This window comes from Heterodontus francisci, chromosome 14, assembly GCF_036365525.1.
Source record: "Heterodontus francisci isolate sHetFra1 chromosome 14, sHetFra1.hap1, whole genome shotgun sequence".
NCBI lineage: Eukaryota > Metazoa > Chordata > Chondrichthyes > Heterodontiformes > Heterodontidae > Heterodontus > Heterodontus francisci.
Window position 1 is genome coordinate 37,588,730 of NC_090384.1, and position 26,106 is coordinate 37,614,835.

Genomic DNA, 26,106 nt, shown 5'->3' on the forward strand with positions numbered 1-26,106 from the left:
AGAGAGCAACCAGAAATGCATTGGAATAGTCAAGTCTAGAGATTACAAAGGCATGAATGAGGGTTTCAGCAGATGAGCGGAGGCAGGGATGCAGTCAGACAATGTTACAGAATGGAATAGATGATCTTAGTGATGGTGTGAATGTGTGCTCAGAAGGTCATATCAGGGTCAAATATGACATCAAGGTTACGAACAGTCTGGTTTAGTTTCAGACATTTGCAAGGGAGGGGAGGGATGGGGACCGATAAGATTAGCCCCCAGTGGGTGCAATGGGCAAGGAGATCGAGAGAGGATTGGGCAATTGGGGTTGCTGCTCGAAAGAGCCAGTGCAGAGTACCTCAATGAGCCCTTTGGAGGATGCCAAGAGAGGCACAGAAGGAAGCTGTAGGCTTATCTGTGGAATCACTACTAAACAGCACTGTGGATGCAACTACACCATACAGATTGTAGTGGATCAAGAAGGCAACTCTGGGGAGACGGTGGCGTAGTGGTAATGTCACTAGACTAATAATCCAGAGCCCAGGCTAACGCTCTAGCGACATGGGTTCGAATCCCACCATGACAGATGGGGAAATTTGAATTCAATTAATAATTCTGGAATTAAAATCTAGTCTAATGGTGACCATGAAACCATTGTCGATTGTTGTAAAAACCCATCTGGTTCACTAATGTCCTTTAGGGAAAGGAATCTTCTGCCCTTACCTGGTCTAGCCTACATGTGACTCCAGACCCACAGCAATGTGGTTCACTCTCAAAAGAAAAAAAAAATGCCCTCTGAAATGGCCTAGCAAGCTACTCAGTTCAAGGGCAGTTAGGGATGGGCAATAAATGCTGGCCTAGGCAGCGACGCCCACATCCCATGACTTTAGCAAGGGAATTCTATAGCTGGGGAGCTGAAGGCATGGCAGCGAATGGTGGTGCGATTACAATTGGGGATGTACAAGAGGCCAGAACTGGAAGAGGACAGAAATCTAGGAGGGTTGCAGGGCTGCAGGAGGCACCAGAGATAGGGAGGAGTAAGACCATGGAGTGGTTTGAACACAAGTATGAGAATCTATAAAAAATAATGCACATTTTTTTTCCTGTCCGGACTGTTTTGATTGATCAGTTGATTTGGTGGGCAGAGCCTGGTGCATGGGATTGGGGGGGGGGGGGGGGGGAAAAGAGAGAGGAGAGTGCAGGGTTGAGCAGAGAAACAACTTGGAATGATGAATGGGAATGGCACTAGCACTGGAAGAAGGGGTGAGATGGGATGGGGATTTAAAAGAAGTACTATTGCAATAAAGATACTAATTTCACTGCAAGTGTTTTGCCAGCCACTGCTAGTTTTAAGATAATGGCATGCTGGACTGGGGTGCCAAAGGGGAATGGATGAACAGGATTTGTGAGAGTTAGGACATGGGCAGCAGAATTTTGGATCAGGTCAAGTTAAACAGAGTGGAAAACAGGAGGCTGACCATGGCAGCATTGGAATCGTCCAGTCTAGAGGTAATAAAAGTAATGAGGGTTTCAGCAGTAGATGAGCTGAGGCAGAGGCAGAGACTAGTGATGAAAATAAGCAGTCTTGACAATGGAGCAGATGCGTGATTGGAAGCTCATCTCTAGGTCAAATATGACACAAAGGTTGCGAGTGGTCTGTTTCAGTCTCAGACAGTGACTAGGGAGATGGATGGAGTCGGTGATTACGGAACGGAGTTTGTGGTGGGGACTGAAGACAGTGGTTTCAGTCTTCCCTATACTTAATTGGAGAAAATTATGTAGCAACAGAGCTCTTTATACTGGTTATAGCACTGGTTCCCAAAGTGCTAGCCTCACATACCAGTACCAAACCCAATGCTGGATTTGCTGCATCTGGTAAGCTTACATTGAGCTTACTGCTGGCTGTGCATCACCCATATGTTGAACACAGGCATTACTAGCACCTTGAAGGAAAAAGCAGATACAGAGAGTGATGGGACGCAGACTTGACCTTCGGACTCCAACTACAATATTGAGATGGAAGTTGTTGCATTCAGGTTCTGAGCCTCCTTCTCTGGAGCACTGAATTAAGCACCTGTGGAGATTTTCCAATCTGAATTTGCATGCAGCATAGAATTAAATTCACAAGGGTTACCTGCTTCCTCAGATTAGAATCATGCTCAGCTTTTCTGCCATTTTTACACAAGGAACTTCTCTTTATGCAGCCTGGAATTTTACTTTGCCAGTGCTGTCTTCTAGACTAAAAGTAATATGCAAACAATCTGATTTTTGAGTGATGGAAGGGAGGTTTAGTAGGTAGGGAGCCTCTCACTACTTTTAATGGACTTACTTGTGCGAAATGATGGTTGGAGGAAGTTGTTTGTGATCCCCAGCCAGGATGCATTTTGGGGCTTTCATTAATGGTATCCAGCAGCTTGCTTCCAGAGCCTGTGCACACTCATCAATCACTACGAGATCAAAGTAATCATCCGACAGGAGTTTTAATGGACCATCATTAGAAGCACCTAGAAATCACAAAGAGCAGCTGGGAAAAGTTAAACTGCACATCAGTGGATAAGGTGAGTGTAAAAATGAATGTATACAGCAACTGTATAAAGGATGTAATTGCACTAGAGAGGGTACAGAGGAGATTTACAAGGATGTTGCCAGGACTGGAAAAATGCAGCTATGAGGAAAGATTGGATAGGCTGGGTCGTTCTCCTTGGAACAGAGAAGGCGGAGGGGAGATCTGATTGAAATGTACAAAATTTTTAGGGGCCTGGATAGAGTGGAGGTGAAGGTGGAAATTCACCTTAGCAGAGAGTTCAGTGATGAGGGGGCATAGATTTAAAGTGATTAATAAAAAAAAATTAGAGGGGAGATGAGGAAAAACATTTTCACCCAGAGGGTGGTGATGGTCTGGAACTCACTGCCTGAAAGGGTAGTTGAGGCAGAAACCCTCAACTCATTCAAAAGCAGTCTCGATATGCACCTCAAGTGCCGTAATCTGCATGGCTACAGACCAAATGCTGGAAGGTGGGCTTAGAATAGGTGGATCGTTTTTCAGCCGGCATAGACACGTTGGGCCAAGTGGCCTCTTTCTGTGCCTTAAACTTTCCATGATTCTATTCTATGATCTACTGTACAACAGTAGGACTTCAATTCCATTATAGTACAACCCTGAATTGTTATCCTACCCTGAATTCTTTGTCAGAGAATTACAGATACTATTTGAAGTCCCCTTTACTTGTCATATGCACACCTTTGATGCATAAGAATATGGTTATTGTTGTAATGGTGTTACATTAATAGCTCACGGCAACTTTACATTTTGTATGCTTGACTTTTATATGCCATCCCCGGTGGTCCAAAATGTAAACAATTTCTTCCGAGCTTTAGAAATTTGCAGAAATCGACTGTTCTGAAAGTATAGCCCCAGTCTTCATAATTTATTGAAAGGAGAGAGAACATTACATTGCCATTTGCAAATCATGGTACATTAAAGAAGTTAAAGCTATCCAAAATGACATTTAAAAAAACTCAAGATAAGGGGTCAGCTTGGTGCACTTTTTGAATGAGAAGGTTGTGGATTCAAATCCCACTCCAGGACTTGCACACATAATCTAAGCCCACATATCAGTGTAGTACTGAGCAAGTATGGTGCTGTCAGAGCTGCCATCTTTCAGACAGACATTAAACCAAGGCTCCATTTGCCTGTCCTGATAATTTGCATGGATATTAAAGAATAATGTGGTACTTTCCAAAGAGAACACAAAACACAAACCAAAAAGAAAAAAACATGCAAATCTCAAAAAAAAAATAGAAGTGTCTTTAAAGGTCTAAGACCTGAAATGTCAATAGAAAGTCTACAGATGCTGCCTGGCCTATTTCCAGCTAATTCATTTTTTGTTTACAGACCACCAAAAACAGATTTACTGGCCATTTGTCTCACTGCTGCTTGTGGGATCTTACTGTGTGCATGATGGCTGCCACATCAACCCAAATACCAACAATCATTGCTGTTCAAAGTAGCTTGTTATTTATGAAGCACTTTGGTATTTTTCAGATATTGGGACAAGAAGCTAGACAAATTGAAATTCTTTCCTTTAACCGGCAATTAATTCTTTAGTGCTCTTTAATTTAAATCTACAATGCAGAATTTGAAAGCAGCTCCATACAACAAAAACAAACACCCCCGGCCATGGGTAATTTAATTATGTCCATTACCATAATTCTACATGCAATAAAGCCTTTAGAAATCCCATTATTCTGATCCCCATTTTTACTACAGGTTCACAGTGCTGCAGAATTATGCATGTGAAAATTTGAAATCACATTATTTTGTGATTTTAAGTTTCCACACTATGCCTGCTACAAGAGCACAAATATGAAAGCAGTTTGTATAGCCTTGATCCAGTTATCCATGCAGTAAATCCACAGCAGAAAACTGCTCATAATTGAGCAGAAATTGCTTCAATTAAGGCTATCCTTATTGGAGGGGAAAGAACGCCTATTTAGAAACCTAAGTTGGGACCAAGGCTCTATAGTACACGACAAAGATTGAAAAGAGTAGGAGAGGTGGTGATGCAAAATAATTGATGATTAGGTGATGGCAATCTTGAACTTTGTACAAAGCACAGACTATGTGGGTAAAGGGTTAACCAATTTTGAGGTTTAGGCAAGAGAGAGTTATTTAAGAAAATATAATTGCTGCTTCTACTCAAGTAAACCCGCACTCGGCCTTTGTTCCTTAAGTGGTCTACCTGTGTTAGTTGCCAAGACGACACTGGCTTTTTTTAGTATTTGTACTATAGCTGCCTCCTCCCTTGCTCTCAGCTCCTTTCTCAAAGTCTTGATTTCACCACGAAAGTGCACCTTCTCTCCTCTGTCCTGTGCCTTTTTCATTTTTGCCTTTGAACAAAGAGTGATAATTTTTTTCTCTCTGCATTGAACATATTGGCACGTTAACATAAAACTTGCAGAAAATAAACTTTAGAAGAGCAAAGCATATTTCACTTACCATAATGAGAAAAAAATTCAGTTGGAAAAGTTGGTTTGCTGAAAACTATATAACAATAATAAAAAAAAACTATTCTCTACAAAGATGTGAAACAAACCAAAATACAAATGCAATCTAGTTCCCTGTTGTGGAGATACTTACAAATGCCTGATCGATGTCCTTCCGGATATCCATTACTATTTGGGTGTTGTCACTGTGTGTCAATACAGCATCCAGAGAATGGCGATGTATGGACTCAAGCAGTCGAGCAGGGTGACCTAAACGCAAAACCTGCGTTTTAAATTGCGCCAGGCGCGCAACAAGATTGTCGACAGCAACATTAGAGGGAGCACAGCAAAGCACCTTCGGAAGATAAAAAAAAACATAATTCATTGATAAGACATCTTTTGACATCCAGATCATTGAAACAGACTAATCAAATGAGAAATGTAAAAGTTGTCAGGAATCACAAACACTTAAGTTCCTAAATATGTGGGGTATTACATGAGGGTTATTGCTATGATCCCATGTCTGGGTCAGAGATAGGGCATATTGAGGTGCAGACTCTCTGATCTATACTCCTGGCTCTATTGTGATGTGCCCTATAATATCCAGAAGGACAATTTTCAATCTAGCTGATTTTAAAGTTGGAGAAATATACTACACTACTCCTGAATTTCAATAAAATACTGCAATTCCAATCTTAGTAAATTTTAATGCTAAAACACTCCTAAAATACCCTTTAAAAGGATTTTTTTTTATTAAAGAGAATTACAAATGTTCACCACTACATACTTCTCTTCCTCATTGGCTCTAAATCTCATGAGGGATTTTCCCTTCAATCAGAAAGTTGGATAAAATAAGCCAGACTGCTGGTCACACTGGCTCTTGATCTTTCCCTTCCCCTTATGAAACACACTTTAGTTGTGAAAGCAAATAAAATTAGACAGTTTACAAATTCCACTAGACTTTCCTTTTCGATGATGTGCTTAATGAAGGAACGCTTGTGAATGAAGCGCACACTGTTAATATCATTGGCTTTCACTCTCACATTTGTTCAGGTAGTAAGGTGAATAATTAAGACATCTACTACTAATCTCACTAGCTCTGGTTTAGAAAGTAGAAAAATCAGGCAGAGACAATCAATGCCACTAAATGCCACTCATTCCAAAATAACCTTCCTTCAAATTGAGAGGTGGACAAAAGAGAAAGCCATGTGATATCCTGTGCATTTCACTCTCACGATCTCTTTTATACAGAAAGGTGAACAAAATGAACTAAACTTCTCCAGGCTTTTGAGATTAAAATTGTATGCACAGTTCAAACATGGTACAGCTCCATTGATATTTCTCCACAGCTGTCAGGGAGTCATTCTGCTAAAATGCTTTCATACTTGCACCAGACCAATGGCCTGCTATGCTAATCAATTACTGTCAGTAACTGGAACCATTAAAAAGTACAATAAATCACCACAAAAATAATAAGATTTATTCAATGACTTGGATTTTGCATCGAGAATAAGGGTATGGGTGCTTACCTTCATTATGGAGTAAATCAGGCAGCAACTTCACATACACAGTTAAACACAGAAATCTGGAAGTTGCAATCCCAGTTACCCTGCTCCTCCGAAGGCTGCATTGTAACAATATCTCACTGCTAGCCTCAGCATTAAAATCAAGTCGGGGCATGAAGTTGCAATGCTTACCTCCTAAATGCATCAGAAAAAGTGGGCTGGTGCATTCAGGTGTAAGTGAATTTTTAATGACATGTTAAGTTCTAATTACTGCCAACAAACACTCTGGCCCTAAAAATTTAATTTTACATGTAAAATCTCATCCCTTCTGAATTGAATGTGTTTTTTAAACTAATTTTTAAAACTTTTCTGTCTGCCTCAGACCCCTCTCTCATAATCCCATCTTTCCCAATATTTATTTAGCTTTCTGTGCATCATTTAACTCCAATTTATATTACCTAGTTAGACTCTGCATGGCTGTGAGAATTCTTCAATCTGATAAGTTGAAGAGGAACATCAATGTTTGCCCTGCTCACACACACCACAGATCTCCTGCAGGGCACACCACACCCAATGACAGTAAACCCAAGCTCGAGAAAATTCTGTGGGCAGCTGTCAGCGTGGTGAATAGCGAGCACCATTCCTATGCTGCTGACTGCAAAATCCAGGCCATTGTTTTACCCAACAGGTTGGAATCATGATAAATAAACCACCCAACTCCTTCTGATCACATTATCCCTTTTTACTAAAATAAACTGCCTTTCAACTAAAGACCAAAATAACAAGATTTTTTTTTTAAAAAGCAGACTTACCACTAACTTTCAAAAGGCAATTGGATATATGCTTAAAAAGTAAAAATCTGCATGGCTATGGGAAAAGAGCAGGGGAGTGGAACTAATCAAATAGCACTTTCAAAGAGTTGGCCTCAGCATAATGGGTTGAATAGACTCCTTCTGTGCTAAATAATTCTACTATTACCTGTCCAATTCACTTTTTTATCCCAGTTGACAAAAGTTAACTGTGTTTTGTAGATCAGAATGACCAAATCCAACATGCACATAACGCAGTCTCTGCCTCTTTGGTTCCGGTCAGTACTGTAAAAGGAGCTTCTCCCACTTGACACTCCAAGTTCTAATGAAGAAATCGATCACTGTTTCAAATGATGGAAATGCATAGTGGATCAGATTCCACCTCAGTTTTCCAGTATTTGTGGCTCTCTTTTTATCTATCTGCGTCATAGCATATTAGCTGGCTCAACAAATACAATGCTTATTTAAATCAACATTTATTCATTAGTATGACTTTTCAATTGTGCTATTCAAAACAGCCTTATGTGATTGACACCAGTTATGGAATCTAGGTCAGCAGAATCATCATCCTACATACCCTTCTTTTCGATTTACCTTCATTTCTTTTACTCTTTCAACCTCGATGGTGTCTGCACTAAAATCATAAATAAAAATTGAAGATTTCAGCACAAAAGGAGGCCATCCAGCCCATCGCATCTATGTTAGCTCTCAGACAGCTATGTGCTTAGCTCCCTTCACCTTCACTTTTGCATACCCCTTTAACTTTTTCTTTTTGAAATATTTATCCACTTCCCTTTTAAAAACTATTATGCATTCTGCTTCCACTACAGCATCCGACCCTTCTGTGCAAAAAAAAAAATTCTACCAACTTCTTGTTGCTCAATTTGGTTCCCAAATAAAATTTTTTTTTTTTTTAAAAGTAAAAGTACTCCAATACTGAATGATCTATAGCTGCCCATGTATAATGAAAGCAAAATGTTACTAAATGGCTCACCTTCAGACCTTGTTTTACTGCCTGCAGAATTATTTCTACAACTGTAGTCGTCTTTCCAGTACCAGGAGGCCCATGAATAATTGCAACTTCCTTCTGTGACAGTGCAAAATGTACCGCTTCTTTCTGAGAGTCATCCAGGCAAGGGTTGTACAGCTCTGGGGTTTCTTAAGAAAAGCAAACCAGCATTCAACACTTATTAAAGGAAGCACATCACACACACACACACGAACTAGGAGCAGGAGGCGGCCATTCGGCCCCTCGAGCCTGCTCCACCATTTGATAAATCATGGCTGATCTAAATGTGGCTTCAACTCCACTTTCCCGTCTGCCCCCCATAACACTCGGCCTCCTTGTCTATCAAGAATTTCTGACTCAGCCTTGAACATATTCAAATGAACCAGTCTCTACTGCTCGGAGGAAGTGAATTCCACAGACTAACAACCGTCAGAAAAAATTTCTCATCTGTCTTCAATTGGAGACCCCTAGTGTCCCCTAGTTCTAGTCTCGCCAATTAGTGGAAACATCCTTCCAATATTTACACTGTCAAGTTCCCTCAGGATCTTATGTTTCAATAAGATCACTTTTCATCCTTCTAAACTCCAATGGGTATAGGGCCAAACTGTTCAACCTTTCCTCATAAGATAACCTCTTCATCCCAGGAATCAGTCAAGTGAACCTTCTCTGAAATGCTTCCAATGTAATTTTATCCTTGAAGTAAGGAGACCAAAACTGTACAGTACTCCAAATGTGGTCTCACCAAGGCCCCGTACACTGTAGCAAAACTTCCCTACTTTTATATACTATTCCCCTTGCAATAAACAACAACATTCCACTTGCCTTCCTCATCGTTTGCTGTAGTTGCATACTGACTTTTTGCGATTCATGTACCAGGACAGCCAGATTCCTCTGTACTGCAGAGGTCTGCAGTCTCTCACCATTTAAATAATATTCTGCTTTTCCATTCTTCTTGCCAAAGTGGACAAGTTCACATTTTCCCACATTATACTCCAGCTGCCAAATTTTTGGCCCATTCACTTCACCAATCTATATCCTTTTGTAGACTCTATGTTCTCTTAACAGCTTACCTTCCTACCTATCTTCGTGTCATCTACAAATTTAGCTACCATACATATGGTCCCTTCATCCAAATCATTGATGTAGATTGTCAATAGTTGAGGCCTCAGCACTGATCCCTATGGCACTCCACTAGTCACATCCTGCCAACATGAAAATTACCCATTTATCCCTGTTCTACGCTTCCTGTTAGCTAACCAATCCTCTATCCATGCTAATATGTTACCCCCTACACTACAAACTCTTATCTTCTGTAGTAACCTTTGATGTGGCACCTATCGAGTGCCTTTTGGAAATCCAAGTGCACCATATCTACAGGTTCCCCCTTATCCATGTTGTTTGTTACTTCTCTCAAAGAACTCTAATAAATTAGTCAAACGTGATTTCCCTTTCACAAAACCATGTTGACTCTGCCTGATCACATTATGATTTTCTAAATATCTTGCTGTAACCTCCTGAATAATGGATTCTAGCATTTTCCCCAATCACAGATGTTAAGCTAACAAGCCTATAGTTTACTGCTTTCCGTCTCCCTCCTTTTTTGAACAAAGGTGTTATATTAACTATTTTCCATTCTGCTGGGACCTTTCCAGAATCTAGGAAATTTTGGAAGATCACAACTAATGCATCTACTACCTCTGCAGCCACTTCTTTTAAGACCCTCCGATGCAGGTCAACATGTCCTGGGGACTGGTCAGCCTTTAGCTCTAATAGTTTTCCCAGTACCTTTCCCCTGGTGATTGCGATTCTTCTAAGTCCGTCCCTCCCTTTTACCTCTTATTTTTCAAGTATCTTTGGGATTTTTTTTTTGCGTCTTCGACAGTGAAGATCAACACAAAATACATACATAGATACATGAACAATGTTAGCAACTATGTATTTATATAAAATAACACAAAAGCATGAATGCAGCTAAAATGGCCCTGCATTTCTGAAGCTTGCAGCATTTTCATTCCAGAGCAAGTAAAAAATTTTAGAGGTAAAAATAAAATGAATTCTCAATTTCAGTCTGATCTAACCATTTTGGTGAGCTTGAACCTAAACAAAAAGAGAATGCATGCGTTACTTTCCTGTCTCCATAATTTCTACAATGAAAATAAAACTGGTCACAGCAGTCACAGTGAACATATTCTTTACAGGTTCTCAATATCCCTGTACTGCAAAGTTAAAATGAATGAATTCTCCATTTTCAAATTATCAGAACAATGAGCAAATGATGCGCAAGAAATGGTCTTACTTAGATTTTCTGAGGGAGAACTTGGTTCAGAAGCACCAAACAGGACATCGATGAGATTAGAAGTAGGCCCGACACGATATTGGCTCAAGGCCTTTAAAGCACTGAAAAAGAAATGATAAATGAAGAAAAGAATTGAGTGCAGCTTTGACCAAGCCAGATTTTTCTATACACAAGTCTGAAACACAAAATAAAAACACTAATTAAAATATCAGATGCCAAACACTCTATAGGGTGTAATGTGGAAAAGAATTTGATCTTTTATGAGAGAAAGGTGCATAGGTTTCATGTCAACATGTTTTACACTGCTACTGACAAAGAGGTACAACTAAAAAATACATAAAAGAATGCAAAAAGTGGCACAGATCCTGGGGAGTGGGAGAGATACAAAGAACAGCATAGGGTGACAAAACACAGTAAGAGCTACAAAAGGACACACGAGAAGAAACTTGCAAGGGATACCAATATCAACATAAACTTTTACTACAATTACACTGGAAAAAAAAAAAGAGGGGGGGGGGGGGTTAAGAGCAATTAGGGCCCCTTAAAAATTGACAGTTGTGGTTATTGTAAATGAAAATAAGGAAATAGCAGACATAATTATTTATAAAGTTACTTTGCATCAGGGTTTATAGTAGAGGAAGGGTATAGGATGGTGGATATCTCAAGGAAACTATTACTGAAACGGGGAAGGAACTCAGCAAAATTAATGTAAGCTAATAAAGTAATGGCACTAAAGAGCGACAAATCCCCGGGACCAGCTGGTTTTGATCCCAGGATTTTAACGAAAGTAGATGGGAACATTACAGATGCCTTAACTATGATCTTCCAAAGTTCTCTCAATTTAGGACCCATTCCTTTAGATTGCAAAAATACACAGTCACTCCACTATTTAAGAAAGGAGAGAGAGGAACAAGGGAATTACAGACTTGTTTTTAAATAATTCGTTCATGGGATGTAGGCATTGCTGCCAATGCCAGCATTTATTGCCCATCCCCAAATGCCCTTAAGTTGCTGGTGAGCTGCCTTCTTGAACTGCTGCAGTCCTTGTGGTGTAGGTACACCCACAGTGCTGTTAGGAAGGGAGTTCCAGGATTTTGACCTCGCAATGGTGAAGGAATGAAAATATATTTCCAAGTTAGGATGGTGTGAGTTGTAAGGGATCTTGCAGGTGGTGGCATTCCCATGCATCTGCTGCTCTTTATCTGCCAGATGGTGGATGTCGCGGATTTGGAAGGTGTTGGCGAAGGAGCCATGGGGAGAGACTGTAGCGCATCTTGTAGATGGGACACACTGCTGCTGCTATGCACCAGTGATGGAGGGATTGAATGTTTAAGGTGGTGGAAAGGGAGCCAATCAAGCAAGCAGCTCTGTCCTGGATGGTGTCAAACTTCGAGTATTGTTCTAGCTGCACTCATCTAGGCAAGGGGAGAGTATTCCATTACTTGGAGATGTGGATAACCTTGGGGTGTCAGGAGGCGAGTTTCTTGCCACAGAATTCCCAGCCTCTGACCTGCTCTTGGAGCCACAGTATTTCTGTGGCTGGTCCAGTTAAGTTTCTGGTCAACGGTAATGTCCAGAATGTTAATGGTAGGGGATTCAGTGATGGTAATGTTATTGACTGTGAAGGGGAGATGGTTAGATGTTTTCTTGGAAATGGTCTTTGCCTGGCACTTGTGTAGCACAAATGTTAGTCTCTCAGCCATGGTCATGAAATCACTGGAATCTATTAAGGATGGAGCGACGTAACAATTTGAAAATTTTCAAATGACTAGGGAGGAGCAGCATGGATTTGTAAAGGGTAAGTCATGCTTGATGGACCTGTTCAAAATTTTGGAAGAGTTTACTAAAGTACTGGACAGGGAAATGTCTATGGATCTCATTTATATGAAATTCCAGAGGATTCAATAAAGTCTGTCGTATGTGGCTGTGTGCTAAAATTGAAACTCATGGAATTCAGGGCAAATTATTGACCTGGTTAAGAGATTGGCTGACAACAGACAGAGAGTAGGGATAATGGGCCGGTACTCTAATTGGCAGGATGTGACTAATGGTATCCCAAAGAGATGTTGGGTGTTGGGCCCTCAAATATTCACTGTATTTATTTAACATAGGATCATTAGAAACAGGAGCAGGAGTAGGCCATTAAAATGTCATGAACAGGTGCAAAAAAAAATCAAAAAACAAATGGAATGTTGGCCTTTATATCTTGAGATCTAGAATACAAGAGGCGAGGAGTCATGCGGCAGCTATACAAAGCCCTGATTAGAGCACACATGGAGCATTGTGAGCAGTTCTGGGCACAACACCAAGAACACACGAAATAGGAGCAGAAGTAGACCATATGGCCCTTTGAGCCTGCTCCCCCGTTCAATACAATCATTGCGGATCTTGGGCTTCAATTCCACTTTCCTACCCACTCCCTATATCCCTCGATTCCCTGCGAGACCAAAATTCTATCTATCCCAGCCTTAAATATATTCAAAGATGCAGCATGCAAAACCTTCCGGAGTATAAAATTTCAAAGATTCACAAACCTTTCAGCAAAGTAATTTCTCTCCATTTCAGTCCTGAATGATTGACCCCTTATCCAGAGACGGTGTCCCCATGTTCTGGATTCCCCAACCAGTGGGAACAATCGCTCAGCTTCTACCCTATCAAGACCTTTCAGAATCTTGTATGTCTCAATTAGATCACCTCTCATTCTTCTAAACTCCAGAGAATATAGGCCCAATTTACTCAGCCTCTCATCATAGGGCAATCCCCTCATCCCAGGGACCAATCTCGACAATCTTCACTGCATTGCCTCCAATACAAGTATATCCTTTCTTAAATGTGGAGACCAAAACTGCGCACAGTATTCCAGGTGTGGTCTCACCACAGCCCTGTACAATTTTAGTAAGACTTTATTCCTGTACTCCAATCCCCTTGCAATAAATGCCAACATGCCATTTGCCTTCCTAATCGCCTACTGCACCTGAACGTTAATTTTGTCTGTTCCTTGTACGAGTACCCCCCAAGTCTCTTGGAACATCACTTACCAGTTTCACACTTTTAAAATATTCTGCTTTTCTATTTTTACAACCAAAGTGAACAACTTCACACTTCCCCACATTATACTCCATTTGCCATCTTGTTGCCGACTCACTTAACCTGTCTAGATCTCTTTGCAGCCTCTGTGTCCTCCCCGCAGCTTACTTTTCCACCAAGATGTATCAGCAAACTTAGATACATTACTCTGTCTCTTTATCCAAATCATTGATAGAGTGTAAATAGCTGAGGCCCCAGCACTGATCCTTGTGGCACCCCACTATTGACTGCCTGCCAACTTGAAAATGCCCCATTTATGCTCACTCTCTGCTTCCTGTCTGTTAACCAATCCTTTATCCACACTAATATATTACCCCCAACACCATGAGCCCTTATCTTTCCAATTCATCTTTTATGTGACACCTTATCAAATGCCTTTTGAAAATCCAAGTATACTACATCTACTGGTTCCCCTTTATCTACCCGACTAGTTACATCCTCAAAAAAACTCTAATAAATTTGTCGAACAGGATCTCCCTTTTGTAAAACCATGCTGACTTGTTCCAACCAAACTATGTTTTTCCAAGTTCAATGTTAAGACTTCTTGAATAATAGTTTCCAGCATCTTCCTAATGACTGATGTTAGGCTAACTGGCCTGTAGTTCCCAGTTTTCTCTACACCTCCTTTCTTGAAAAGCGATGTAACATTTGCCAGCTTCCAATCTGATGAGACCATTTCTGAATATAAAGAATTCTGGAACATCATAGCCAGTGCATCCACTATCTCTGCAGCTATCTCTTTTAGAACACTAGGATGTAGGCCATCTGGTCCCAGGGACTTGTCAGATTTTAGTCCCTCAAGTTTCTCCAATACTTTTTCTCAGCTGATATCAATATTCTTAATTTCCTCACTCTTTTTAGCCCCTAGGTTGCTGCCTATTTCTGGTACGGAGCTGGTGTCTTCTACTGTGAAGACAGATACAAAATAGTTGTTCAAAGCCTCTGCCATTTCCTCATTCCCTCATAGCTGTCTCTGCCTCTAAGGGACCAACGTCTACTTTAGCTACTCTCTTCCTTTTTATTTACTTATAAAAGCTCTTATAACCTGTTTTTATATTGTTGGCTAGTTTACTCTCATTCTATTTTTTCCCCTCATCAACTTTTTGGTGACCCTTTGCTGGTTTCGAGAACAGTCCCAATCCTCAGACTTGCTACTATTTTTTGCAACATTGTAAGCCTCTTCTTTTAGTCTAATACTCTCCTTAACTTCCTGAGCGAGCCACAGATAGGTCTTTCTGGAGGAGTTTTTGGTTTTGAACGGAATGTACTTTTGTTAAATCCTTTGAATTGTTTGCCACTGTTCACTTACCACCATACCTTCCAGTCTATTTACTCAATTAACCTTAACCATTTCTCCCCTCATATCTTCGTAACTGGCTTTAAGATTCTTGTTTGTGACTAAAATGTGTCATTTTCAAACTTAACATGAAATTCAAATGGTATTATGATCACTGTTTCCCAGTGGATCTTTTACTATGATATTGCTTATTAACCCTGCTTCACTACACAATACACGATCGAAGATAGCTTTAGCCCTAGTCGGTTCTATAACGTATTGTTCCAAGAAACTGTCACAAAAGCATTCTACAAATTCCATCTTCTAGACCACTGTTGATGATCTGATTGTCCCAGTCTATATTCAGATTAAAGTCCCCCACAATTAATACATGACTTTTTTTTTTACATGCTCCAATAATTTCCTGTTTAATGTTCCGTCCAATATTATAACTACTGTTCGGGGGCCTGAAAATTACTCCCAGTGTTGGCTGACTCCTGCTATTTCTAATTTCCACCCAAACTGGATTCTATTTCATGATCTTCTAAGGCCAGATCCCATCTTATTAATGTCTTTATGCCATCCTTTACTATCAGGGCTACCCCTCCTCCTTTGCCATTCTGTCTGTCTGTCTGAAATATCGCGTACCCTGGAATATTTATTTCCCAGCCTTGATCTCCTTGTAATCATGTCTCGGTAATGGCAATTAGATCTACATCATTTACCTCTATTCGTACCACAAGTTCATCTATCTTATTACAGATGCTTCATGCATTCAGATAAAAGGACCTTGAATTTCATTTTTTACCTCTATTCCCTGCAATGACCTTATTTGCTAATGTACAGTTTGTTAATCTCTTGTCACATTCTGTCGGGAGTAACCCACATCACTATCCTGCTCCGATGCCCTGACCTCTCTCTTTGGATTTCCAAATTTCCCTTTACCCAAACCCTCCCTCCCCCCCACCCCCCTTAGTTTAAAGCCCTATCCAAAGCCCTAGTTATGCGCTTGACCAGGACACTGGTTCCAGCCCATCGCAATGGAATAGCTCCCTCTTCCCTGAGTACTGATGCCAGTGCCCCAAGAATTGAAACCCCTTCTTCCCACACACCTCTTTGAGCCGCGCATTTAGTTCTCCAATTTGCTTGACCCTTTGCGAATTTGCACGTGGTAACAGTCTGGAGATGATTACTTTTGATGTTCTGCGTTTTAGTTTGGACCCTAACTCCTCAAATTCTCTAAGCAGATCATTTCGGGTTCTACCTATGTCACTGGTTCCCACATGGACCACGACAACTGGATCCTCCCCCTCTCACTCTAGGTTCCTCTCCAGCTGTGAGGAGACGTCGTTAACCCTGGCACCGGGGCAGGCAACACAGCCATCGGAGCTCCCGGTCGCAGCTACAGAGAACAATATCTGTCCCCCTGACTACACTGTCTCCTATCACTACCACATTCCTCTTCACTCCCCCCCACTGGAATGACATCTTTCACCATGGTGCCATGGTCAGTCCACTCATCCACCTTGCAGTCCTTCTCTTCATCCACACAGGTAGCAAAGATCTCGTACCTGCTGGCTGAGGCTCCTCCATCAATACACGCTGACTCCCCTTACCTGCCACACTTGCAGTCACTCCCGCACGTCCCTGACCATTGGACAACTCTAACGTTCTTCCTACTCTAAGGGGTGTAACTGTCTCCTGAAACAAAGTGTCCACGTAACTATTCCCTCCCTTGATGCTCTGCAATGTCTGCAACTCAGTCTCATGCTCAGCAATTCTGAGCTGAAGTCGTGCAAGCTGCAGACACGATTGTCCAGGATTGCAGTGCATTCCAGGTTCCCACAAGCTGCAGCTGCAGCACACCACCGGCCCTGCCATCTCTGTACAATCAGTTAATAATTCAAAGAACAAAGAACAGTACAGCACAGGAACAGGCCATTCGGCCCTCCAAGTCTGCGCCGATCTTGATGCCTGCCGAAACTAACACCTTCTGCACTTCCGGGGCCCATATCCCTCTATTCCCTTCCTATTCATATATTTGTCAAGATGTCTCTGAAACGTCGCTATCGTATCTGCTTCCACCACCTCCCCTGGCAGCAAGTTCCAGGCACTCACCACCTTCTGTGTAAAAAACTTGCCTCACACATCCCCTCTAAACTTTGCCCCTCGCACCTTAAACCTATGTCCCCTAGTAACTGACTCTTCCACCCTGGGAAAAAGCTTCTGACTATCCACTCTGTCCATGCTGCTCATAACTTTGTAAACCTCTATCATGTCGCCCCTCCACCTCTGTCGTTCCAGTGAAAACAATCCAAGTTTTTCCAACCTCTCCTCATAGCTAATGCCCTCCAGACCAGGCAACATCCTGGTAAACCTCTTCTGTACCCTCTCCAAAGCCTCCACGTCCTTCTGGTAGTGTGGCGACCAGAATTGCACGCAATATTCTAAGTGTGGCCTAACTAAGGTTCTGTACAGCTGCAACATGACTTGCCAATTTTTATACTCTATGCCCCGACCGATGAAGGCAAGCATGCCGTATGCCTTCTTGACTACCTTATCCACCTGCATTACCACTTTGTGACCTGTGGACCTGTACGCCCAGATCTCTCTGCCTGTCAATACTCCTAAGGGTTCTGCCATTTACTGTATACCTCCCACCTGCATTAGAACTTCCAAAATGCATTACCTCACATTTGCCCGGATTAAACTCCATCTGCCATTTCTCCGCCCGTCTCCAACCGATCTATATCCGGCTGTATCCTCTGACAATCCTCATCACTGTCCGCAACTCCACCAACCTTTGTGTCGTCCGCAAACTTACTAATCAGACCAGCTACATTTTCCTCCAAATCATTTATATATACTACAAACAGCAAAGGTCCCAGCACTGATCCCTGCGGAACACCACTAGTCACATCCCTCCATTCAGAAAAGCACCCTTCCACTGGTACCCTCTGTCTTCTATGACCGAGCCAGTTCTGTATCCATCTTGCCAGCTCACATCTGATCCCGTGCGACTTCACCTTTTGCACCAGTCTGCCATGCGGGACCTTGTCAAAGGCTTTACTAAAGTCCATATAGACAACATCCACCGCCCTTCCCTCATCAATCACCTTCGTCACTTCCTCAAAAAACTCAATCAAATTAGTAAGACACGACCTCCCCTTCACAAAACCATGCTGTCTCTCACTAATAAGTTTGTTTCCAAATGGGAGTAAATCCTGTCCCGAAGAATCCTCTCTAATAGTCTCCCTACCACTGACGTAAGGCTCACCGGCCTATAATTTCCTGGATTATCCTTGCCACCCTTCTTAAACAAAGGCACGACATTGGCTATTCCCCAGTCCTCTCGTACCTCACCTGTAGCCAATGAGGATGCAAAGATTTCTGTCAAGGCCCCAGCAATTTCTTCCCTTGCCTCCCTCAGTATTCTGGGGTAGATCCCATCAGGCCCTGGGGACTTATCTACCTTAATGCTTTGCAAGACACCCAACACCTCCTCCTTTTTGATAATGAGATGACTGAGACTATCTGCACTCCCTTCCCCAGGCTCATCATCCACCAAGTCCTTCTCTTTGGTGAATACTGATGCAAAGCACTCATTTAGCACCTCGCCCATTTCCTCTGGCTCCACACATAGATTCCCATCTCTGTCCTTGAGTGGGCCAACCCTTTCCCTGGTTACCCTCTTGCTCTTTATATATGTATAAAAAGCCTTGGGATTTTCCTTAATCCTGTTTGCCAATGACTTCTCAACCTCTTTTAGCCCTCCTGACTCCTTGCTTAAGTTCCTTCCTACTGTCTTTATATTCCTCAAGTGTTTCATCTGTTCCTAGCCTTCCAGCCCTTACAAATGCTTCCTTTTTCTTTTTGACTCGGCTCACAATATCCAGTGTTATCCAAACTTCCCGAAACTTGCCAAAATTGTCTTTCTTCCTCACAGGAACATGCTGGTCCTGGATTCTAAATCAGCTGACGCTTGAAAGACTCCCACATGTCAGATGTTGATTTCCCGTCAAACAGCCACCCCCAATCTAAATTTTTCAGTTCCTGCCTAATATTGTTATAATTAGCTTTCCCCCAATTTAGCACCTTCACCCGAGGACTACTCTTATCCTTATCCACAGGTACCTTAAAACTTATGGAATTATGGTCAAGCTGAAGTAATGGAAAGTTGCAATCACCGACCTTGGAGTCAGAGAAGGAAAACTCACCAACTGCTGGAAGCTGAAAAATATAGGAAAAGGAGCCCCTCTTCACCCTCTGCACCAAATGTCTCTCACTCAAGCAAATTGTCTCTTCTGAACTGTGTCCCCTCACTCTTAGAAAGGATATATTGGCCTTGGAGGGAGTGCAGCATAGATTTAAGAGAATAATAAAAGCAAAATACTACAGATGCTGGAAATCTGAAATAAAAATGAAGTGCTGCAAACACTCAGCAGGTCAGGCAGCATCTGTGGAGAGAGAAGCAGAGTTAACATTTCAGGTCTGCAACCTTTCGTCCAAACTGGCAAAGGTTAGAAAAGAATTAGGTTTTAAGCAAGTGAAGGTGGGTGGGGGGGTTGCTGGTGGGGAAGGGAACGAAAGGCAAGTCCTACTCAGGCCCTCTCCCTCACTTCTCTTTCCAATACATTGATGACTGTTCTCACCGTGAACTGGAAAATTTCTTCAATTTTGCCTACAGTTTCCACCCTTCTCTCACCTTTACACAGTCTATTGCGGACACTTCCCTTCTCTTCCTCGACTTCTCTGTTTCCATCACTAGGGATAAGCTGCTTACTAATATTCATTATAATGCCACCGACTCCCACGGCTACCTTGACTACACTTTCTCAGATCATGTTTCCTGTAAGGACTGCCATCTTATCCTACCAGTTTCCCTGCCTCTGACGCATCTACTCTGATGATGCAACCTTCTACAACATGTCTTCCTTTTTCCTCAACCGCACATTCCCCCCCCGCCCCCCCCACTGTGGTTGACAGGACCCTCAACTGCGTCTAACCTATTTCTGCACTTCTATCCTCGCCCTCCCACAGAGCTGTGACAGGGTTCCCCTTGTCCTTACTTTCCACCCCAACAGCCCCCACATCCAAAGGATCATCCTCCGCCATTTCCATCACCTTCAGTGTGATGCCACCACCAAACACATCTTCCCTTCCCCTCACTGTCGGCTGGAAAACAAGTAAAGCCGGGGGAGGTGGTGGTTGTCAGTGGGGGTAGGGAACAAAAGGGAAGTTGTATGATAGGACAGAGGGCAGGACAGATTAAATAACAAAGCTGTCATTGGACAAAGGCAAAGAGCGTGTTAATGCTTGCGGTGAAAGAAAAAGCATTAGTCCAGTGACAGTGTTAACGGTAGGGTAATAAGCAGCTCTGTCCACACGAAAAAAAACAGGCACATGGTTAAAAAATAAAATAAAATTTTAAAAAGGCCAGTCGTGCTCTGAAGTTGTTGAACTCAAGGTTGAGTCCGCGAGGCTGTAGAGTGCCTAATCGAAAGATCAGGTGTTGCTCCTCGAGCATGCATTGATATCACTGGAACACTGCAGCACGCCAAGGACAGAAATGTGGATATGAGCACCGGGGCGGGGGGAATGTTGAAATGACAAGCAACAGGAAGCTCAGGGTCATGCTTTCAGACTGAGCAGAAGTTTAGTTTAGTTTAGAGATACAGCACTGAAACAGGCCCTTCGGCCCACCGAGTCTGTGCCGACCATCAACCACCCATTTATACTAATCCTACACGAATCCCATATTTCTACCACATCCCCACCTGTCCCTATATTTCCCTACCACCTACCTATACTAGGGGCAATTTATAATGGCCAATTTACCTACCAACCTGCAAGTCTTTTGGCTTGTGGGAGGAAACCGGTGCACCCACAGAAAACCCACGCAGACACAGGGAGTCCACACAGGCAGTACCCAGAATTGAACACAGGTCGCTGGAGCTGTGAGGCTGCAGTGCTAACCACTACACCGCACATTATAAGTGTTCCGCAAAGCGGTCACCCAATCTGCATTTGGTCTCCCCAATGTAGAGGCAACCACATTGTGAGCAGCGAATACAGTATACTAAATTGAAAGTCCAAGTAAATCGCTGCTTCACCTGAAAGGATTGCTTGGGGCCTTGTATAGCGAGAAGAGAGGAAGTAAAAGGGCAGGTATTACACCTCCTGCGATTGCATGGGAAGATGCTGTGGGAAGGGGACGAGGTGTCGAAGCAATGAAGGAGTGGACCAGGGTATCGTGGAGGGAATGATCCCTTCAGAATGCCGACAGTGAGGGGAAGGGAAGATGTGTTTGGTGGTGGCATCACACTGAAGGTGACGGAAATGGCGGAGGATAATCCTTTGGCTGTGGAGGCTGTTGGGGTGGAAAGTAAGGACAAGGGGAACCCTGTCACAGCTCTGTGGGAGGGCGAGGGTAGAAGTGCAGAAATAGGTTAGACGCGGTTGAGGGTCCTGTCAACCACAGTGGGGGGGGGGGGAAAATGTGCGGTTGAGGAAAAAGGAAGACATGTTGTAGAAGGTTGCATCATCAGAGTAGATGCGTCAGAGGCAGGGAAACTGGTAGGATAAGATGGCAGTCCTTACAGGAAACATGATGTGAGAAAATGTAGTCAAGGTAGCCGTGAGAGTCGGTGGCATTATAATGAATATTAGTAAGGAGCTTATCCCTAGTGATGGAAACAGAGAAGTCGAGGAAGAGAAGGGAAGTGTCCGCAATAGACTGTGTAAAGGTGAGAGAAGGGTGGAAACTGTAGGCAAAATTGAAGAAATTTTCCAGTTCACGGTGAGAACAGTCATCAATGTATTGGAAAGAGAAGTGAGGGAGAGGGCCTGAGTAGGACTTGCCTTTCGTTCCCTTCCCCACCAGCAACCCCCCCACCCACCTTCACTTGCTTAAAACCTAATTCTTTTCTAACCTTTGCCAGTTCGGACGAAAGGTTGCAGACCTGAAATGTTAACTCTGCTTCTCTCTCCACAGATGCTGCCTGGCCTGCTAAGTGTTTCCTGCACTGTTTCTACTAGACTGGTGCCTGGATGCCAAGGATTATAAAAAGGAGAAATTACACAATCTGAAGTTGTATTTCCTGCAATTTCCAAGATTAAGGGGCGATCTGATTGAAATGTTCAAGTTATTAAGGGGAACCAATAGAGTAGATAGAGAAAAACTATTTCCACTGGTTAGAGAATCTAGGACAAGAGGACATAACCTAGAAATTACAGTCAGACCTTTCAGGAGTCAGGAGTGAAATGAGGAAACACTTCTACACACAAAGGATAGTAGTTTGGAATTCTTTACAACAGATGGCACTTGATGCTGGGTCAATGTTAATTTTAAATCTGACATTGATAAATTTGTGTTAACCAAAGGTATTAAGGGATATGGGGCAAAGGCAGGGATATGGAACTCGGTCATAGATCAGCTGTGATCTCATTCAATATTGGAACGGCTCAGAGGCTAAATGGCTTACTTCTGTTCCTGTGTCTCTCCGAAATTAGAATCTAGATCTGAATTTTCTGTTGGTAGATGAAATCAATCTCAGTTTAATAGTGTAGGGATCTCCTATAATCTCGACATGTATGTCTAAATGTATTATCACAGAAGCAGTTATTCATTCCCATGCCTGTATGCAATACGACTAAAATTATATGACAACTGAATCCAATTAGGACAAAATGAACAGTTTAAATACAACATAAAAAAAGAGCCTGGTATATACTGCTGATGCATCTAACATACCTACCTTTAATTTGTTTCTGCTTAAAAGTAGAAGATATTAAAGCATTCACCTCTTAAGGCCTAACACTGTTGAAGGTAAAATCAATCATGCTTACTCTTTCAGTCTTTTGTAAGTGACATCATTAGCCAGTTTCAAAAGTTTATAGGAACAGTCACCGTCAAAGCTTAACTGGTCACTGGATTCATCGAAGGCGACAGTGATTGATTTTTGCGTGATGCGTGTCACAATGCCAGATGCAAGTTGGTCCAATGGAGTGGTGCCTTGGTTATCATACAGACCCACAATATCCCCTGAACAACAACAACAACGAAAATTAATGCATTTTCCTTCCCCTACCCAAGGCATTATGAATTTCACACAAAAGAAATGTTACACTAATGGGCCTACACCACATAGACTGCAATGATTCAAGAAAGCGGCTCATTACCACCCTCTCAAGGGCAACTGGAGATGACAACAAATGCTGGCCTTACCAGAAATACTCACATCCCATGAATGAATAAAAGGGCACATTGTTGTTTTGTTGCACTTATCAAACAGAAGCTCTATTACAGTCTAAAACATTTCCTATGGTTAAAAAAAAAAGAACCATATCATTTTAATTCACTCCACAGACTTGTACAATTGTCTGATCAATGAAGAAGGCACATCCTGGACATTCGATTTACAACATTTTGAATTGAATCCCTTGTCTGGTAGAGCGGAGGGACACAGATTCAATCTCCAGTCTGCTGAGCCCGATACAGGAGGGAAACTGAGTAATGCCCAGATATCTGCCTGTGTGAAAAGGATGGCAGAGAAAAAAATGATTCTGTGGCAACTTATCATAAACAACACTGATGATTCCCCTGTGCATACTGCACTTCATTCAACTGAAAAAGAGAAAGGCTTTTACAAAAAGGGTAAACTAATGTGGTTTGAAAAGAAATGACTGATGGCTATACATACAAGAAGCCAGCTACAGGCCTGACTATTTAAGTAAATATGAAACCTGAGAAACTTAGAAGATCTGTATGCATGAAGCTGGCAGTCTTGAAACCTTTGTGAGAAGAGCTGAATAAGACTGAAAGTCAGTTATTGCAGTGTTCTACCTTATACACTTTTGTTGCAACAAATATGATAGCATTAAAGAACAAATATAACACACCAGGGCTAAAGTTATTGCTGGGTAGTGCAGCATTGGTCTCATACTTTCTAGGTTCAAAGCTAACAAGAAAGCGTCCATACAGTCCAGTTCTCTGGCTTGCCACCTGAAGCTTCAAAAGACAGACACCTCGCCGTTGGAGTTCTTTTACAGAGATGCTTTCCTGCCAGGCCCTAAAAGCAACCACATGAAGATAACTTTGCAAAATAGTCAACAACAACTTGCATTTGTATAGCACTTTTAAAGTAGTAAAACGTCCCAGAGTGCTTCACATGAGCATTACCAGACAAAATTTAACACATAAGCCATGCAAAGAGATATTAGAATAGGTGGTCTAAAGCTTGGTCAAAGAGATATGTTTTAAGGAGCGACAAGGGAGGAGAGATAGAGAGTCTGCATGGAGCAAGAGCTCTACTTGTGAAAAGAGACGGATATGGATATACAAAAATGCAATAAATAGCACAGATCCTGATTAAAGGGAAAGAAAGTGGAGCAAAGGGTGACAGTAAGAACTACAAAAAGGTAGTATGAAAAGAAACTTACAAGGGATATCAACATCAAAAAGTATTTTTACAATTAGATTAGGGAAAAGAGGGTGGTCAGAAGCAATATGGTTTCCATCCCAGGGTTTTTAAATGGAAGTAGGTGAGAACACTGTAGATGCCGTAACTATGATCTTCCAAAGTTCTTGCGATTCGGAAACCGTTCCTTCAGATTGAAGAACTGTGCACGCCACACTGCTATTTAGGAAAGGTGAGAGGGAGAAACCAAGTCAGTATAGACCAGTTAGCCTAACATTTGCTGTCAGGAAATTACTAGAGTGTATATTTAAGGATAGGATGACTGAACACCTTGAAAATGTTCAGCTGATGAGAGAGAGCAGGCATGGATTTGTAAAGGGTAGATCATGCCTGATGAATCTGATCGAATTTTTTTGAAGAGGTGACTGAAGTAGTGGACAGGAGAATGTCTATGGAGGTTATTTATATGGACCTCCAGTAACTTTTTGATCAAGTCCCTCATAAGAGACTGTTAGCTATAGTTGAAGTTTATGGAATTGAAGACATATTATTTACCTGGTTAGGAAATTGGCTGAGTGGAAGAAGACAGAGAGAGAGTAGGTATTATGGGAAGGTAGACTAATGGCAGAATGTAACTGGTGGTGTCCCACAAGGATTTGTATTGGGGTCTCAACTATTTACTGTATTTATTAACCACTCAGATGGTGGAATAGAAAGCCACATAACCTAGTTTGCTGATGACACAAAGATAGGTGGCATTGTAAGCAATGTAGATGGAAGGTAGAGGGAGAAACCAGCAAGTAGAGACCAGATGGAATGATCAGAACTGTGGTAAATGGATTTCAATGTAGGCGAAGGTGAAGTCATCCACCTTGGATCTAAAAAGGATGGAACAAGGTACTTTGTAAAACTAGAAACAGTGGCAGTCCAAAGTGGCTTGGGATTCAGGTACACAGATCAATAAAATTTCATGAATTGGTGCAGAATATAATCAAAAAGGCTAATGGAATGCTCGAATTCTAGAGGACTAGAATATAAAAAAAAGTAGAAGTCAGGTTAGTCCACACCTGGAGTACTGTGAGTAGTTCTGGGCACCACACTTTAGGGATGAAAAAAAATTGGCCTTGGAGGGTGCGCAAACGACATAAAACTGGGTGGGAGTGTGAACTGTGAGGAGGAAGCAGAGAAGCTCCAGTATGATTTGGACAGGTTGAGCGAGTGGATAAATAAATGGCAGATGCAGTATAATGTGGATAAATGTGAGGTTATCCACTTTGGTGGAAAAAACAGAAAGGCAGATTATCTGAACAACGATAGATTGGGAAGGGGGTGGGGTGGTGGTTGTTGCAGCGAGACCTGGGTGTCCTTGTGCACCAGTTGCTGAAAGTAAGCATGCAAGTGCAGCAGGCAGTTAAGAAGGAAAATGGTATGTTGGTCTTCATAGCGAGAGGACTAGAGTACAGGAGCAAGGATGTTTTGTTGCAATTATACAAGGCTTTGGTGAGACCACATCTGGAGTATTGTGTGAAGTTTTGGTCTCCTTATCTAAGAAAGGATGTTCTTGCTATGGAAGGAGTGCAGCAAAGGTTCACCAGACTGATTCCTGGAATGGCAGGACTGACATATGGAGAGAGATTGAGTCGATTAGGCTTGTATTCGCTAGAGTTTAGAAGAATGAGAGGGGATCTCATAGAAACCTACAAAATTCTAACAGGGCTGGACAGACTAGATGCAGGAAGG

General features: G+C 42.1%; 1 protein-coding gene across 8 annotated transcripts in view; it reads right to left on the reverse strand.

Annotated features, from left to right (window-relative positions):
* The window catches only part of ighmbp2 (immunoglobulin mu DNA binding protein 2), a 91,671-nt gene that overhangs the window by 53,367 nt on the left and 12,198 nt on the right, over positions 1-26,106 (reverse strand). For 7 of the 8 annotated variants that reach the window (XM_068046014.1, XM_068046013.1, XM_068046008.1 and 4 more), the window contains exons 3-9: positions 23,849-24,018; positions 22,796-22,991; positions 10,585-10,685; positions 8,274-8,437; positions 5,120-5,320; positions 4,722-4,869; positions 2,309-2,483 (exon numbers count right to left, since the gene is read on the reverse strand). In XM_068046014.1, the coding sequence (XP_067902115.1) occupies positions 2,309-2,483; positions 4,722-4,869; positions 5,120-5,320; positions 8,274-8,437; positions 10,585-10,685; positions 22,796-22,991; positions 23,849-24,018 (1,155 nt within the window). Of the gene's footprint in view, positions 1-2,308; positions 2,484-4,721; positions 4,870-5,119; positions 5,321-8,273; positions 8,438-10,584; positions 10,686-22,795; positions 22,992-23,848; positions 24,019-26,106 lie in introns of those variants that run through there. The other variant, XM_068046016.1, reaches the window with a different exon arrangement.